Here is a 19,118-nt window from a genome sequence, read left to right on the forward strand (position 1 = left end):
TATAGATATTTTATGATTTTAAGGTTAATTCAAACTGTTTTATGTCAACATAAAAAAAAAAAAATAAATAAAAAAAATTATAAAGCAACATTTACATTGCATTTCTAAGAATTTGGTCCATGCTTAAGTTTTAATCTGTGACATTCAGGTAACACTTTACAAGTGTTTAGGTTTTATTTGTTAACATTAGTTAACATGAACCAACAATGAAAAATACTTCTAAGCGTTTAATAATCTCAGTTAATGTTAATTTCAACCTTTACTAATACATATAATACTTATATTTAACATGAACTAAAAAAAAACAGTGTATTTTTATTAACTAACATTAGCAAAGATTAATAAATAGGCTACTGCAAAAATTGTCCTGCTCATTGTTAGTTAATGTTTGATCGCATACTTTTTATACTAAACTATATAGTGGGCAAAAAAAAAGTAGGCCTATGTGACAAAAGAATATGTCAGAATTCACAGTACTCATATGAGTAGGCAAAAAGTACCCAGATGAGCTACCACTTCCGGCGAGATTCTGAAGAGTGCATACTATGGACACTTTACTATCCCATGAGGCCACGGGAGAGGATTTTGTGAATGGCAGTGAAGTGACGCAACTGACGCTGGTAGGTCACGTGATAATGACAACATGGCGGATGTAGTGCATCCAGAATGCATTCAATAGAGCAATATTTGTTAAATACACACGTTTCAAACCTTTTCACTTCTCATTCAGTAGTTTATGTACTGCATAATATGTATGAGAATAAAGTTCAACATAAGCCTATAATATTTATAAGTTAGGTCTATATTTTTTCAGTTTTATTTTGATAAACATGACACAATGTAACATTAAGATTACAAAGAGTTTTTAGCTGTTATAATGCTGATAGCCCACACTAAATAAAGTGTTCACCCAAAAATTTAAATTTTGTCATCATTTACTCACCCCCCAAACTAAAAAGAAGATATTTTGAAGAATGTTGGTAATCAACAGTTGATGGTAGCCATTGACTTCCATAGTAGGAAAAAATACTATGGAAGTCATTGGCTACCGTCAACTGTCTGGCTACCAACATTCTTCAAAATATCTTCTTTTGTGTTCAACAGAAGAAAGAAACTCATATAGGTTTGGAACAACTTGAGGGTGAGTAAATGATGACAGAATTTATATTTTTTTGGGAGAACTATTCCTTTAAGAACTGTTCGTTGAAAGTTTCTTTGGGGAACCAAAAATGGTTCTTCTGTGGCATCACTGCAAACCCCCCTTTTGGAAGTGTATCATGACGTGGCATTGGCACCATCTCAAGTCGGACAAAAAATCTAACCAGCATGCGCCTCATGAAGTCGAACACACCTCATGATATCATGACACTTGACCTTGACTTCAGAGATGAAACTGCCCTGAGAAGCTGCTCTGATTGCTGAACGTTTGAGTGCTGAACCTCTGTGGGAGCCGACGAAAGCCTCTGGTCCATGGCAGGAAGCTCCTGAACTTCTTCCCTCCAAAGATGTGGACGAGCGGGTTCAGACAGCAGTGGGAATACGCTAGAATATGCGTGATACTGTAGGTGTTCTCCCCAGCGTTTTCCCACACTGTCTGCCTGAATGCAGGGACGCCTAAAGACTTCAAGGAAAAGAGGAAGAGGAAGATGTTATATGGCGCCCAGCAGATGAAGAATCCCACGGCGATGCTTAGGGTGATACATGCAGCATGGTTTCTGCTTCTGATGCGGCTCTGATGGATTGTAAATCCCATTCGGGTGTAGCAGAACGCGATAACCAAGAATGGCAGCAGGAAAAACAGAATTATCTGAGTGAAATATCCAAATAACTCCATAAAAATTGAGTTGTAAATGTGAATGCAAAAGACACCATTAGAACTGTCCTTCGTATCAGAGAAGATCATTTCAGGCAGGCTGAAGCCCACCGAGATCAACCACACCGCAGCAGATGAGACGTGCGTGTACAGTCTGCTACGACTGCCTACAGACGAAGCGAACACCGGATACACGACCGCCACATATCGATGGACAGTCATAACTGTGAGGAACATCATGTAACTGTAAAGGCCCAAGAAGATGAACCAGCTGAACAGCCTGCAGGCCATTTTCCCAAAGATCCATCCCCAGATGTGAGTAATGGTCCAGGGCACCAATGTGAAGGTGAAGATGAAGTTGGACACTGTCAGATGGAGGAGCAAGCAGTCAGCAGAGCTGCTCAAACCCACCTTCTTCAAGACCACCCAAAGCAAAAAGCTATTTCCTGGTAGACTGATGCAGATGATGAGACTGTAGCAAATGGCATTGATCATCGCCAGTGAAAAATTCTCTTCCTCTAATGTAATCAAAGGATAATCCACATATGTGTAGTTCATGTCATAATCATAGCTGGAATTAAAGTCCTTGTGGAAAGTCTCTCCATACATCATATCGTCTGTACACTGTAAAAAAAGTTTTTATTGAAGTTGTAAATAAAGATTATTGGAGTACAATACTATTTCAGTCTTTGTAGTTCAATTTCGCACTGTGTTATTTGTCATTTCATTGTAATTATTTGTGAAATTTACAAGCAATTTCTTAGTGAAAATTGTATAAAGGGTTAGTTCACCCAAAAATGAAATTCCTGTCATTAATTACTCACCATCATGTCGTTCCACACCCGTAATACCTTTGCTCAACTTCAGAACATAAATTAAGATATTTTTGATGAAATCTGAGAGGTTTCTGGTCCCCAAAAGAAAGCAACGTAATTGCCACATTCAAGGTCCAGAAAGGTAGTAAAGACATTGTTAAAATAGTCCATGTGACTACAGTGGTTCAACCTTAAAGTTTCTGTCGAAATTACGTCAACACATTGAATAATGCTGCGCATTCTAAGGCACTTCATTGGGCCTTTAATGTTATGAAGTGATGAGAATACTTTTTGTGCATAAAAACAAAACATTAATAACGACTTTATTACGCTTTACTATGCTGTTGATGTAGTAAACACAGTGCAGCACTTCCGGGTTCTACGTCAGAACGCCGACTCCTTATTGGCCGGCTCCTGCGTCAGCATCACACGCATGTGAAAGGGTAGAGAAGAAATTGTTGAATAAAGTTGTTATTTTTGTTTTGTTTTTGTGCACAAAAAGTATTCTCATCGCTTCATAACATTAAGGTTGTACCACTGTAGTCACGTTGACTACTTTAACGATGTCTTTACTACTTTTCTGGACCTTGAATGTAGTAATTACGTTGCTTACTCTCGGGGATCAGAAACCTCTCGTATTTCATCAAAAATATCTTAATTTGTGTTCCGAAGATGAACGAAGGTCTTACGGGTGTGGAACGGCATGAGGGTGAGCAATTAATGACAGAAATTTCATTTCATTTTGGGTGACCTAACCCTTTAAAGGCCATTTCTTTCGGGGTAAAGTGACAATAATAATGTAACTAATAAAATATTATGCAAAAAGATCATATCAAAAACCATATACAAATGGTCATTATTCACTTATTTATTCACTAATGAACTGTATGTAATGTTAATGCTGTTTTTTTTTTTTACAAGAATCAAAAAAATTATACGTTTTGTAGAATCTTTACACAATTCTCTTCCATGCACTGACTATTTATAATGATCAAAAAGCACTATAAAATACAACTAAATTGCAAATCTTTTAAAGCCATCCGGAACAGAAAATATACACTGATTTTGTGAAAAATACAAACTAAGTACTTATACAAAGCTATAGATTGTCTTCAGAGGATTTGTTGTGGTACTCCAATGCTGTGGTACTTCTGAGAAACTAAATAATGACAGAATTTTTTAAATGAACATTTTCTTTAAAGCTATTGGAAATACAAGCAAAGAGAGAATGAAATAAAGTTGTAAAACAAGAAATACCTCGATTGTTGTGGTGATTGATCCTTAAAATATATGACTTGTCTGTCATAGAGACACTGAAGAAATCAATGTTCTGCATGTTTCACCCTTCAGTCACATGAGCGCCCAGCCCACTCTTTACCACCAAACGCATTAACACACATCTTCTTTAACAGATAAATTCATCTTAAAGTAAATCCCTGAACACAGTAGGGATAACACAAATAATTTCCACTACAATTCTTTACATTTCTAATAGAAAGAGTGCAAAAGTTTGTTTTGCTTTTTCAAATAATATAAAAATGTAAATAAATTTAAATAAACATTAATACACATCCATAAGAGTTTCGCTCTTTCAAATATGATAAAAAAAGATTATTTTTAATAAAATATGTAAATATATATTTTTTATTATTAAATATACATATTAATTATTATTATAATCATTATAATTAAATATTTAATAAAATAATAATTAGTTTCAATAATAATTTGTTAGTTTTAATAATCATATATATATATATATATATATATATACAGATTACTTAATGGTTATACCAAATTCAACAAATTTGAATATATTTTACTTCTCTAAAGTCATTTTAGGGGGGGAAAAAGTTACACATAACTAAATGTACTAAAATGTTTCTCTGGGTATAAATAGATCCAATGTTGTATAAATGTTCGCATTCTGCATTTTTACAGCGTTACCAGCTCTGTGGCGTTTGTTTGTCTCACTACACAGTTTTCAATAGCTTCTTCATTCATGTACGGATGAATCCTGGAGTCGCTGGGATCCGTGGGTCCTCTGTAGGGCCCCGAATGCCTGAGTTCAGGAGAGCAGAACAAAAAGCTGGACAAGAGATTTCTGTACTTCCCTCTGAGAATATACAGAGCTGGGTTCATGCAGCAGTGAGAAAATGCCAGAATTCTGCAGACAACAAACGTGACATGCAGATGATAATGTTTGCAGGCATCAAATTCATAAATGGACATCAACACGATGATGATATGATACGGCCCCCAGCATATAAAGAAAGCTATAACAATACACAGCACCAATATCACAGTCCTGTGTTTCTGCCTGGTCGACGTTGACATGAGAGTTAGAATGATTTTGGTATAACAGAAAACAATGATGGCAAATGGTATGAGGAACAGCAGAATGAGTTGTGAATAATATCCCACTTTATCATCTTCCGTATTTGTGCTTTTACAAGCATAGGTGTGGATATGCTCATTTTGTGCCTTTGAGGCTATTGAATCTCTCAGACAAGCAATCAAACTTATGATCCATGCACCAACACAGGCAGCTTTTGAACATTTGAGCCTTCGACTTCGTGTTAGCCAATAACTTCTCACTACCACAACAACAAAACGGTCAAGGGTCATGGCTGTAAGAAGAATAAGACTTCCGTAGATTCCCACAAAATAGGCACCAATCATGATCTTGCAGGCGACGTCACCAAAAACCCAGTGATGAAGAAACTCCACACACCAGAAAGGCAGCGTCAGTGTGAACAGAAGATCGAAAAGGGCTAAACAGAACATGAAAAGGTTAGTGGCCCTTTTCAGGTCTTCGTAGCAGGTGAGTGCACAAATGAGGAAGCCATTTCCAAGGATGCTGAGGCAGAAAACCACGGCGTAGCAGACGGCTGTGGTCAGTTTATAGTCATCAACTTCACACATTTTGATTAAGTTATCTTCAGTATCGTTGTAATCATAATAGTCCTCATAGCTGCTGGTTGAGTTGGACAGCTCCATCTAGCATAAATATAAATGAGCATGCAGTTCACACCGTGCAATTTTTTATTTCAAAAACTTCAAATCAAACTATTACAGTCATGCATAACATGACACAGTCATGTGCAACTGTTTCTTGCACCTTCAGTATATCAAGAATGAAAGAACACGAAATGCCTACCTCAAGGTCTGATTGAAGAGGTTGTATAACTGTTAAATGAAAATGGTCTAAGTGACAATAGAGATCACACTTCTGTACATGTAGTCATTTCCTTTTGCTAACGCAAGCAGTTTCACAATGAGTGGCTGGGCATTGAAGCATGAGTCTTCTGGGAAGTTTTAAACCCTTTTGGGACATTGGTCTACAGATCTTAATAGATATTAATAAACATTAAAAAAAATGATGTAAATAAAAAGATTATTGGAGTAAGAAAATTCCATTTCAGTCTTTCTATTTCAAAATTTTACATTTAATTCAATGTGTTACATGCCATTTCTATACTATTTATTAAATTTACTAGTAACTTCAAGGTGAAAATTGTTTAAATTTAAATGTACGTTTATATTAATTTAGCAGAATTTTAGTAATTCCAGTTCCTTAACAATTATTTTCCTTTAAGGATATACATTCTTGGGGTGAAATGCAATTGCATTGCTTCTTTTTCAGATTGTGATAATTTCAGTAACAGTTCTTGCAAAAGGTATGTTTACAGACTTTTAATGACTTTTCATAGTCTTTTTAGAGGCAGCATGAATGCAATCCAATAAACTTTTATATTAATATTTAAATAAGTATTAAAATGCAATTGCATTGCTTCTTTTTACATTAATATAATTTCAATAATATAAATTGGCCTCAGACAATTATTAAAGGGGACTTCTAATGCACCTTTCACAAGATGTAATATAAGTCTCTGGTGTCCCCAGAATGTGTCTGTGAAGTTTCAGCTCAAAATACCCCACAGATCATTTATTATAGCTTGTCAAATTTTCCCCTTTTTGTGTGTCCCTTTAAATGCAAATGAGCTGCTGCTCCCCCCGCTTTTTTTTGGAGCTTTAACTGCTTGCACTTCAGTTGCTCAACAACAACAAAGCTGGAGAATCTCACGCAGCCAAAATGAGGATTGTCAGTAACGGTGTTCAGCCTTACATTGTTCAAACCGGAGTCGACACTGATGGAGAGACTCAGGAAGAAGTTACAACATTTAGAATACATCTGGACGTTTCTGAATGGTTAGTGGATAAATTTATGTAGTTGCTGTTAAGTTGATTCAACTCATCGACTAGCATGAGCCGTCATGTTAATCTTTTGTGCAAATCCAGCGTTGAATTGATCATCATTTGTAAAGCAATCTGCCGTAAAATGATGGCATGGCAACAACACTCTACTACAACAACTCTTCCTCTTCTCTAAAGCAGCCCAACATGGTGTTCTCGGGGGCAGGGTTTATGTAAATTTTAGTTTAACCCGGGAAGAAGCTTGTTTAGTCCATACCAGCCATTTGTTGTAGACGTTAAAAAGCGATTTCTGTAAAATAAAATATCTCCCTTTGCATTGAACTTTGAGCTTCGTAACTTTGCAGATGTTGTTTATGCTCAAACAGCAACATTACACACTAACTAAAGTTTAAAAGGTGAAATCATAATCAACCACCCCTTTAAACAAAAAAATAACTGTGGAAATTCACTTATTTCATTAATAATGTTAAAAATACTATTGACAAAATGCCTATACTGCATCTTTGAGACATTGTCATATGAAGAACTAGTCACTAACTTGTCAGTTTTGTAGCCTATACATTATCTTGCCATTACCAGTGCCATGCTTAAATATATAAACGTGGTGTAGTTCAGGGTACATGTACACATCAACGAGGTACTAAAAACGGAAAACCAAAACCTGAGTGTTGGGGAAACCTATTTAAAAACAGCCTCATTTTGCAATTCTGTTTAAGGTCACTAATAGCCCAGACAACATTAGTCTAGACAACTTTTTAGCAACGCTGCATAGTATTTCCATATCAGAGCACACGCATTAAAGTACAGTAAGTTCCCTGAGTAAAGTTTACGCTCGTCATTTGTTTTTTCCTGTACTAATAACCAAAACCATACCAGGGGCCCACATTGAAGCAGCTAACCACATATGACTGCTAGTGTTAAAGCTGCGTTGAACTGAAACATCAGAGCTCCTGCACGTACAAGAAAAATAAGCTACAGTGTTGTCAGGTAAAATTAATTTGGTAACCCTTTATTTTAATGGTCCCTTTTGAACATTCTGTTGACTATAAGTAACTACATGTCTACTAACTCTCATTAGAGTATTAGTAAACTGTCTCCTTAAAGTTGCAGTCCGTAACTTTTTTGGTTAAAAATGATCCAAAATCAATTTTTGAGCAAGTACATAACCAGCCAGTGTTCAAACTATCTCCTTACCTTAGCCCGATTCACAACGGTAAGCTTGTAACAGTGGTGGACGAAGTACACAAATCAAGTACTTGAGTAAAAGTACAGATACGTGTCATAAAATATTACTAAGTGAAAGTTATAATATAAGTGAAAGTATTTAGTGCTCCTTTTCAATTTTACTTGAGTGAAAGTACAAAAGTATTTGATTTTTAATGTACTTAAGTAAAAAAGTACTGATTGATGAATGTTTATTTTGTAATTTTATATAGGCTACTTATATAATTTAATTTTATATTATATATTTTATATAATCCTATTGCTCAAAATGATTATGAATGATAATGAATTGTCAAATAGCCAGCAATAGTCAGTATGGATGGAAGATTAGTGGATGCAGATACATAATATGTAATGTGTGTTAACAAACAATATAAAAACAGACAAAACATATAGGGCTTAATACATAACATTTTTAAAAATTGCAACAGCAGCGGGGAACATGAACGTGCATGTGTTATTTTAATTAAAAGATAAAAGGATAAAATGAGAATCAAGATTTATTTTGTTTGTTTCAAATAGAGATCATGATTCTCCCATGATTCTGAATAGACAACTAAACAAAATTGCGTATAATTATTTACTAGAGGACAAAATATTAATTGCTGCAGTCTATTTAAAAATATTTAATTAATTCATTTAATGAAATGGGTTTGAATGAATGATTTAATGACTCACTCATAACTACTTCACTTGTTTCATTACTGGATGAATCAATGTTTTTGAACAAATCCTTTAAATGAATCATTCAATGTCAAATACATTTTAACAGACACTTGTCGCCTCCTAGTGTAATCGATACAACCGTTATTTGAAGCGGCAAGTTAGGCTACGTCCACACGAAGCCAGATCTTTACCCATCCGATCTTTTTTTTTCTTCCTCGCCTCAAGAAATATCTGCGTACACATGAAACCACTGAAACGACTCAAAACGATGTAGTATACATACCAGATCAGTATGTGGCGCTGTAATTCTGCAATAGAGATACACTAAAAACAAAGAATAAGACTTGGAGCATGTGCATAAACCTTGCGCGCTGTATACACACTTTAGTAATACTTAGAAATAAAGCTTTATTTTAATAAAGCTTTAGGTGCGGTAGCTTCTGCAGCACGAACACACGCATGTAGTACGCTATTATTGTTGTTGTTGCTGTTTTGTGCTGTTAGCGGTGACTGACTAGGGTTGACACGTGGGGTGATAACATCATCCTTTCACAACATATACGGATTGGCTGTACAAGGGCGCCGTTTTCAGATTTATCCACTCTGGGACCTGGTTTCAAAAAACAGCGGTTTTACCTTCCGAAAACGCCGGATCCGTGTGGATGAAACGCCCATAGACATTATAATAAACACTAGACGCCCTATTGGCCTCTGGACTGTACGTCAACGGCGTCGCCATATTGTGTGGGGCAACGTTCCCATAACACTCATAACCAGTGTTGCCAGACGTACGATAATTATCGTATTTGTACGATAATTTTGACCTTTGTACGATGTACGATCAATAATGAAAAAAATGTACGATAATTTCAGAATTTTGTTACACTTCAAATGATGGTCGTTATAATCAGCTTATACTCATTGATCTAGCTGTGGATCCTCTACGTCATGATTGTAAGGAGAACGTGAACGTTGTACGGCATGTCTTCCATCTCATCTCACGTTACGTCTTCTCGGCCAATCATCGTGGAGAATGACAGAATGACTCTCTCTCACGAGCACGAGTTAACATTCCTGCCGCAGCGCTTTTAGGTCAGTTGTTTCCCACTGAGGTACGCCTAGTTATTTATCTATTGTGGTAATTATTGTGGTAATTTGCAGGTCATGTCAAAAAGTTGTTGGTCTAGATAAATAGTTGTATTCTGTACGTTTGACTCGTCATGTCACCTTTATTTAGGCTATATAGTGCTTTTTACAATGCCGATTGTGTCAAAGTAGGCTATAGCTTTACAGAGATAGAGGGAACATCATTTTGGCTGTACAGCAGCTAAAATAGTGTGATTGTCCACCCTAAGTAAGTTCAGTATTGATTCATTCTGTTGTAAAAATCGTTAGTTAGTTCATTTACCTATACTAAAAACTCGTGTACGATCATTTTCTTCCAAATACGATAATTTTGAGCTTCTGGTACGATACTTGGACATTTCCAATCTGGCAACACTGCTCAAAACTGGAATTAAGAAAAATGCCTGCCTCGTGTGCTGCTTGGGGGTGTACAAATCGCTGCACAGTTGAAAAAAGGTCTCAGGGAATGACCTTTCACAGGTAAGACTGTGTTTTGTTTCTGGTTGTATTTGGTCATTATATAATTATATTGATAGTAGTTGGCCACCGGAGTCAGTCAGACTAAAATAGCTAGCGATGTCGCTGTGAAAGTTCAGACATGAGTTTACATGATTTCTAATATAGTTTTAGCTTATATATAATATCTTATTTTATAAACTAAATTTCCTGCATCTTTATTTTCTTAAAACCGACTTAAAACCGAATGACAAGTACTCGTTTCGGCTAGGTGACTGACATTTTGTGAATCTTACTGTAACGTTAGTTAGTTGGCTAGCTTCTCACACATTTAAGGTTTCCCAAAGACAACGAGTTGAGGAGACAGTGGGAAGTAGCTAGAAGGGAAGTTTCCCGATTAATCTACAAAGAATAGGTTTGTCTTTTTAGATTATTTAATAGTTTGCCATTAAATGGTGATTTGTTTATATTTTTATTTCCTTTTTAGCCCGTTGCAACCAGAGCTACACAAGCCACAAGGAAAGCTGAGGAGAGCCTGTCAGTGCACTGTTCTTACCATTTCCAAGAGATTGATGGAAAATATATAGCCTGTTGTTGTTGTTATTATTATTATACCAATACTATATTATTATTGTACTAGTCACTATTTATTTTACTATTTTTATTATTGTCTATATTATTCTGCAATTGATATTACATTGTATTTGCGATTATTATTATTATACCAATACTATTATATTATACCACTTGAGATTATCAATCTTATGCTGTTATATTATTGTCTGTATTCTGTAAATGATACTACATATTCTTATTGTTATTATTATAGTATTATTATACTATATGCTATTATCAATATATTATTATGATATTATATTATTGTACTTATACTATTATATAATCGTTCTATTCATTACTATTTTATTTGCTGTACACTGTTTGTTTATTGACAAAATTATATACTTTATTATTGACTATATTACTATATACTACATAAACTATTTCTTATATATAGTGTATAACAAACTATTTACTATTCTCACTTTCTTATATTTACTATTTGCATTGCACTGTAGTCGTACCATGTCATATGTATTACCATAAAGGATCCATCAGTTATTGGTGTTGTTGTATGTTTTTGGAGTATCTTTCTGTTAATATCTGTAACATTTTAGTGCTATAAAAATACAGAAAGCAGCCTGTGTGATTTGTATTTGATGATTTGTTTAATTTTATCAATGGTGGTCAATTCCTAGCTCAAGAAAAGCTAAAATTGGGTTAAAGACAGAAAATGCCTTTTCCACATCAAACATTAAACATCAAACATTAAATTCCACATTAAATAATTTACAGATTAACAAAACGAAAGAAAAACTTTGCGACAAGTCTGTGCTGCTGAATTTATTTTTGTTGCAAGGTGCGGCGCTACACAAGTCAGGAAACCGAGATGAGAAAGCGCATCCTGTAGTTTCATTTACATTCTGTTTTCATAGTGAACGCACAAATAAAAGTAAACACTTTGTGGCTGCGAACATTGTCTTACTTTGTGATCAAAAATGATGGAGTAGGCCATTTAACAATGTTTGATCTCGCCGGCGCCACACACACACACACATTTTAGCATTGCAAACTTGATTTTGCAGCCTGATTATTATCAAAATAAAACAGTCAATCTAAACATCTAAACATCAAGTAGGCTAATCTAAACATCTTGGCCTAATTAACTGGTTCAGTCAAGAAGGGAAAAAAACAAGGACTCAAAAAATCAACCTATATGAATTAATTTATAAACAAAACTAATTTTATCCATTAACTCGCTCTATTTAATGTAAAAATTGCAATTCACTTTGTACAGTGTATTTATGGGTTTTTTTCTTCATTATTATTATTGTTATTTTATTTAAAGAAAATAGCCTCACCTATACTTTACATGGACAGTGATTAAAGTCTGTGTTTGTTTTAAAGCTGTATTGTTATTGCATTTTGCAGTTAGATGATGAAATAATCTGAGCATAAGCAATTCCACAAGATTCCACAGGGCCTGTTAGTTGCAGCATTTTATCTTTCTCCGCGGAAGATGTGAAGCGATGATGTGTTAAAATGTTATATACGCGCTCCTGTGAGTTTCTTGATTGCACAATAATTAATAAAAAATTTCACTTCTCTGATGTGTCTAACAACCTGTAAATTGCCCTGCAAACATGATTTTTTATTTAGTCTCAGAGAACATATCTTTTCCGTATAGGCAGACTTTCCTATGCATTGTTTAACGTTTTTGAGGGGCGCAGAAATACGTTAAACATCAAATAGCTATGTATTTGAAAATGTATGCAAATATATAGTATTTTATTAATGGTGCTTGCCAAAGGCAAAGCATCATTATTGTTATTGTGCATACTTATCCTTCTTCTTCTTCTTCTTCCACTAAAATTTCTGTGCGCTACTCCTCCCGCAGCATTTGTCATAGACCCATGAATGAGGTGTCAAATCGACCGAGGAGAGGTGTGCTGTGACTTTTCTAAGCGATCGGGTGTACGATGTTCGTCCGGCGGGCGAAAAATTGGTTGAAAAATCCCATAGATTTAACATTGCAATGAACTTTGACGAGTCATAGCTCCTAACGAGGATTTCGTAGAAACATGTGGGTTACCACGTTTGAAGAGGCTTGCAGGCTCTGTCAGACCATACCTCAAAATGGGGTGTAAGTTGTACCCCTGGGGCGCAAGAGCTGCCCAAAGTTGCCCCATACACATACTATGGTGAAGCCGTGCCCATGAAACTGTGTTTTTCCTACTATGGAAAATTACATAGGGATTTTGTATTGAACATAACTCTGGATCACAATGTCATCGAGACAAGGGGGTGGGCTCATTTTACTCAGGCAACCAATCAGTCTCTCAGGATCATTGTGAAGATATCAAGCCACGCCCTAGCAACCATATAGAGCACCATAGCAACAAGTTCCATAGACTTCCATTGCACCATTCACATTTTCTTCAGGAAATGTACATTCTAGTTATTATTATTATTATTATTATTTTAAGTCTTTCTTTTAATTAGCTCCCGAATTATATTTGTTATATCTGTGGAAGGAAAACAGTTACAGTGTTTGTTTTAACGGCACAAACCAGCACAAATCGAGCACAAACGAATGGCACCGGTTTGAAGCGATTTGAAAGACATGGGGTGGAGAATGATGTCACACGACCAAAAAAATAATGGGGATTATTATTTGGGGATTATTTCGTTTCATGGGGTGCCAACTTCACAGAGGTAACTAAGTACCTCAGTGGGAAACAACTGACTAAAAGCGCTGCGGCAGGAAAGTTAACTCGTGCTCGTGAGAGAGAGTCATTCTGTCATTCTCCACGATGATTGGCCGAGAAGACGTAACGTGAGATGAGATGGAAGACATGCCGTACAACGTTCACGTTCTCCTTACAATCATGACGTAGAGGATCCACAGCTAGATCAATGAGTATAAGCTGATTATAACGACCATCATTTGAAGTGTAACAAAATTCTGAAATTATCATACAAGTAAAGTACAGATACTTAAGTACAGTAACGAAGTAAAAATACTTCGCTACTGTCCACCACTGGCTTGTAATAATTTTTTCTAATTCGGGTGGTACTGGTAGGTTTCCGCGGGAAATTCGAGCATGCCATCAGGTCTGTTTACTTGAAGAACGAGTCCCAGTAGGCTATATCGCATGTAAGGATCTATACAGTCTATGGTGAGGATGCTGCAGGTGGCGGATCATTTATAGACTTTTCTCACAGCAGCTGCAATAATTAAACATCATTTTGATGGCGGATTATATATGACAAATGGACAATTAGAGATTAGGTAATGCTAATACACACTGTATACACATAGTCACGCAATGCTGATGTTGTTAACATTAACAATTTGAGAACAAAGTATAACAATAATAATAATTTGCACAGTTTGATGTGATATGACTGGTAGCACGATTTATTGTAGCCTAATGCTTTTTTTTCTCAGTTGGTCACAACAAAAGTGGTAGAATTGTTACTTGTTCAGATGACATTTTCCGGTGAAAATTCTTATTTTGGTCATACTTCCAAGACTACAGTCTGTGATTCTGAAGTACCTGTACAGTATCCAACGGTGTGGTGACTGACAGCCACACATTCTCCTCAAAACATTAGATTCATCCACGCTAAGGAGCAGTGCCGATGCACAGCCCACGTAAAGATGATAATTTGGCAAATAAATGCAATTGCAGGTTTCAAACAGAGATGGCGACAAAAAGACAAAACTTAAAGACTGCAGCTTTAATATCTGCCATCTCTTTAAGCCCTGGGTATACTTCATTTTTTTACGCGTACGCTAGTGTACGCACACAGTTTAACACACAGCCTTGCAAAACATACACAGGCGTTGTTGTAGAACACAGTTTTGAGCAATCTCTCGCCACAAGTTAGAACCCATGTAAATATCTTTGTATTCTTTCATGCTAGAGTTGTACAAATGAGGATACTTTCTAACCTCTCGCATATTGAATCGAATATTTTATTATACTGACTATAAGTAACTTTGTAACTACATGTCAACTTATTCTAACCCTAACTGTACCAGTCAACTAATACTCTATTAATTCTCTAATGAGGCGACAACTTTGTCAAAACGATCCCTATTCACATCGATCCGTGAAAATGACTAAAAACGCTGTTTTATGCTGCCAGGCCAGTAGATGGCGATGTTACTTTGCAAAGAAGCACTACACACCTATATTCACAAATTCGTGTTTTTGTAGTTTACACTTTTGTAGTTTAACAGTTGTCCTGTTAATGAATGGCCAAAACACATTAAAAATGATTTCCATTTTTAGATGAAAATGGTGTTCTGTTAATGCTGCCTTAGTCACATTGCTTTGCTGCATTTGCATCCCTGAAACAGCTGATTCTGCTTTTCAACCAGTGGCAGACGGGAAGTGTTGGGGAAATTTGTTTGAAAAATCATCATTTTTTCAATTCTTTTTGAGAATGGCAAAGACACAACATACTACACACAAAAGACATTGGACTATTAGTCTAGACAATTTATTAACAATGCTGCATAGTATTTCCATGTCAAAGCACACACGTCAAGGTAGAGTAAGTCCCCTGAGAAAAGTTTACACTCATTTGTTTTTCCTGGAATAATAACCAGAATGCATGCCAGGGGACCACACTGAATCAGCTAACCACATATGACTGCTAGTGTTAAATTTGTGGTGAACTGAACTATAGCTCAGAATCCCTGCATGTACGAGAAACAAGCTGCAATTATCTTTATTCTTTGTGACTCAACACATTGTAGACAGAAAAGGCCCAGGTACATTCTGCAGTGAAAGCTTTCAAAAGAATTCAGCTTATAAAGAACAGTATTGAACAATACATGCTAATGTTCAAGTTTAGCCTTTCCAAGTGTGTAGATATATCAATTTATGAACTTAATTCCAGGAGAATTTGATGCATTGACTTATTTCACTATTATTGTAAAAATTTTATTGAAAAAAATAATTTGTTTTTCAAAGTTGCTTGCCAAAAACACCCAAAGAAACCTGAGTTTAAGTCCATAGCTAACATGCAAACATTTTACATTGCATTAATTTAGTTTCAAAACAGAAATCACGCTATATTTGCATAATTTTAAGATCATGGGTTAGGGTTAGATTAGTCCTCACGAAATATGTTACCCATAGTGGCAGTACATCCTGACAGGTGTTTCCTGACAAGTGCACAATGTACCCATGTTATAATTGTTTTAATTTAATTTATACATATTTTACTCCAAAAAGCTTAGAAATGTGGTTGGGTGCAAAATATTTTTACTGTTTGTGGCTCATAAATGACATTTGTGACAGAAGTGCAGGGAAATATTTATTCCAAAAACATTAATAAATCAGAACTATATTGAAGTATAAATGATAATGATTCACTCAGTTTGAGACTGGTTCCAAGTGTAAAAGAGGAGAAACTGCAAATGTTTCAATTTCTTTTTAAACTGCATATTTATTTTAGTAAAGCTATTTAAAGTAAATCTAATTGGGAAAATGTGAATAATGTGAAACATGCATAATGACAAATGTAGTTAAGAACATGTGATCACAGCTAACATGTTTATTATATACACCCTTATATTATTTGTTCATCATTTGTTGCATCAAGTATTAATGTGTAAAAGAACGCAAATATATATTGCAAATGAATTTAACACAATAAATGTACATAAGCTCTTGTAAAATTGCATCAGATTTTTAGAGCTTTTTTTACATGCAATTTTAGTAATATAATTGATTGGAACATTTTTAAAAGTTTGTTCAATTACAGTACAGACACTTCACATTGCTTTCATTTTGTTGCTGAAAATCAGTTGTAAACTTATTGTTTTGGAGTTATTTTTAGGCATAGATGTCTAATACATTGATTTTTCTTCGCCGTTGGAGTAAATAAGCCTGCTGTTTCGATTCTGAGGCTCATTGTTCTTCTTACAGAAAGTCCATTAACATTTTTAGTGGTTTCTAAATTTTATCCCCATAAAAACATAAAACACAGGATTCAGGCAGCAGTGTGAGAAAGCCATCATCCGAGAGATGTAGATCCAATAGTCTATAGATTTACTGATGTCACACTCAATAAAAGGAGAGATTCCCCATGCAATAAGAGAGTCCAGAAATATGGCCACGTTGTATGGCCCCCATCCCAAGAAAAAAAACACCACTATGAAGAGGATGAGCTGCACTGTCTTCTTACGAGTGTGAGATGTTGGTCGAAGCAGCCGTGCCAGGATCACAGTGTAGCAAAATGTAATGATCACAAATGCAACAACGAAAATGAAATTTTGCAGGTATATAGTTTCAAGCTTCCAATTAATTTCACCATCAAAATCACAAAGCTGCAGAACATTGGTGCTGTTATTTTGATCCTCTATTATTAGTTCAACAGGGCTGTACACTACAGAGTTGAACATGGCTTGTGGGACGGCAGCGAAAAGACTGATGATCCAGATGACAACTGATGTTACGTAGCAGTGCAGGCTCTTCCTAGACATGACCACCGACAAGGGGTGAACCACGGCCATGTAGCGGTGGACAGTCAAAACTGTCAGGAAGATGATGCTGCTGTAATATCCCGTGTAGAACACATAGTTAACTGCTTTGCAAGCAAAATCTCCAAGAGTCCAGCCATACATGTAGTAGTAGGCCCAGAAAGGCAGGCCAAAGGTGAAAATCAGATCAGAGAGAGCCAGATTTAACAGAAATGTGTTGGTGAGGGATTTCAGATTTTCATACTTCACAAGGACATACAGGACCAATGAGTTTCCCACACAGCTGAACAGAACAACGATGATAAAAATGACTGGAGTGACGGCTCTTCCAAACTGGTCAACTTTTGTCTTGGTACAGACTTCATCTCCTATGATTCCACTGGTCGAACTGTAATCAGGATAATCATACTCTTCAGTGGTAGATGTTCCAAGCTGACTTTCAATTATTGATTGGTTTGTCATCTTGATGCATAAATGAAAAAAAAAAGGGATATTTAATACAACATGGACCTGAAGAATAAAGAAATATTTTGTCAACTTTTGTCTTGATACAGACTTTGTCTTCTATGCTTCCATTGAAATAATCAAGATAATAGTCTTCAGCAGTAGATATTTCAGGCTGACTTTCAGTTATTGATTGGCGTGTCATCTTGATGCATAAGTGAAAAAAAAAAAAAAAAATGTATATTTAATGCTATGGGATATTTAATAAACTAAGGTGATAACAGACCCTCTAAAAAGGTGTAAAACATGGACCTGAAGAATAAAGAAATATTTTGTTATATCACTAACCTTTATGAAATTCTTCTGAGAAAAGTTTAATGGAATCGGGTGATGGCAAGCTGATCGAGTGTAGAAACCTAAAAACTACGAAACTTTCTAAATATGTGATTGTTCCTATTAGAGTATCAGTAAAGAGTAGGCTTACAACCCACCTAATAAATTATGCTCAGATACCCCACAAACACAAAACTCAACAGGTTCATGCCCTATTTTTGTTCCTGTAGTTATAGCATAAATTTGCAAAATTTGCTATTTGTCAAAACATTGAAATGAATCACGAAACATGGGGGAAAAAAATCATTCACATTGAGTTGGCCTATATTAAATATAGATTATGTTGAACATATTAAAATAATACATAAAATGACTCTAAAGAAGAAATTGATAAAACTTACATTTAATGATTACTGGTTTTGATCTTTCTCCTGGTGTAAAATATGTATGTGGCTATCATCGCCGTTGCTGGTTGCAGCACCAAGGAAAGTTGTCAGAAACTTGATGCAGCAGCTTCTTTTATTCAACAAACTCAAAAACTTTACAAAACACTCAAAGAATCTTGAAAGCAGGAACTAAACAACCAACGTATCAATGGCAAGGACAGACAGAGAACTGAAAGAAACACAGAGTTTAAATACAAGGGCATACAGATGAGCTGATTAGATAATTAATTAAACACACCTGAACTAAACCAAACAGGTGAGGAACGAAGGAGAACTGAACTGAACTAATAAACAGATTAGAAGATAACAGAAAGTCAAACATAAACAGAACTCAAAACGCGACAGTACTCTCCTTCCGGAAGGCGTGTCCTCACTCCGTAATAACTTCATAGGGTTGGGGGTGGCTGGCAGTTTCCTCCTCGGACTAAGCCACCCCTTGTTGGCCTCCAGGGAAGTACCGGTGAAACAAGGAGCCAAAGCTCCACTAGTTCTGGAAGCCAGAAAGATGCTGGCAGTTC

General features: G+C 35.7%; 3 protein-coding genes and 1 long non-coding RNA gene across 4 annotated transcripts; 1 reads left to right on the forward strand and 3 right to left on the reverse strand.

Moving 5' to 3' along the window:
• Positions 1-794: 794 nt before the first annotated feature.
• xcr1b.3 (chemokine (C motif) receptor 1b, duplicate 3) lies at positions 795-4,031 on the reverse strand. The gene is made up of 2 exons (XM_051869960.1): positions 3,886-4,031; positions 795-2,437 (listed from the first exon to the last, which is right to left on the reverse strand). Exon 2 carries the CDS (start codon positions 2,423-2,425, stop codon positions 1,382-1,384), a length of 1,044 nt encoding a protein of 347 aa, XP_051725920.1. The 5' UTR covers positions 2,426-2,437; positions 3,886-4,031; the 3' UTR covers positions 795-1,381.
• xcr1b.2 (chemokine (C motif) receptor 1b, duplicate 2) lies at positions 3,482-5,983 on the reverse strand. Its single transcript, XM_051869955.1, has 2 exons — positions 5,789-5,983; positions 3,482-5,628 (listed from the first exon to the last, which is right to left on the reverse strand). Exon 2 carries the CDS (start codon positions 5,626-5,628, stop codon positions 4,564-4,566), a length of 1,065 nt encoding a protein of 354 aa, XP_051725915.1. The 5' UTR covers positions 5,789-5,983; the 3' UTR covers positions 3,482-4,563.
• Positions 5,984-6,853: 870 nt separating this feature from the next.
• LOC127499568 (uncharacterized) lies at positions 6,854-11,514 on the forward strand. Its single transcript, XR_007926146.1, has 2 exons — positions 6,854-10,341; positions 10,805-11,514. It is a non-coding gene; the product is annotated as an uncharacterized LOC127499568 (long non-coding RNA).
• A 4,562-nt stretch (positions 11,515-16,076) lies between these two features.
• On the reverse strand, positions 16,077-18,759 carry LOC127505162 (chemokine XC receptor 1-like). Its single transcript, XM_051880521.1, has 3 exons — positions 18,556-18,759; positions 17,934-18,026; positions 16,077-17,839 (listed from the first exon to the last, which is right to left on the reverse strand). Exons 2-3 carry the CDS (start codon positions 18,024-18,026, stop codon positions 16,841-16,843), a joined length of 1,092 nt encoding a protein of 363 aa, XP_051736481.1. The 5' UTR covers positions 18,556-18,759; the 3' UTR covers positions 16,077-16,840.
• Between the last annotated feature and the right edge of the window lie 359 nt (positions 18,760-19,118).

This window comes from Ctenopharyngodon idella, chromosome 2, assembly GCF_019924925.1.
Source record: "Ctenopharyngodon idella isolate HZGC_01 chromosome 2, HZGC01, whole genome shotgun sequence".
Classification (NCBI taxonomy): Eukaryota; Metazoa; Chordata; class Actinopteri; order Cypriniformes; family Xenocyprididae; genus Ctenopharyngodon; species Ctenopharyngodon idella.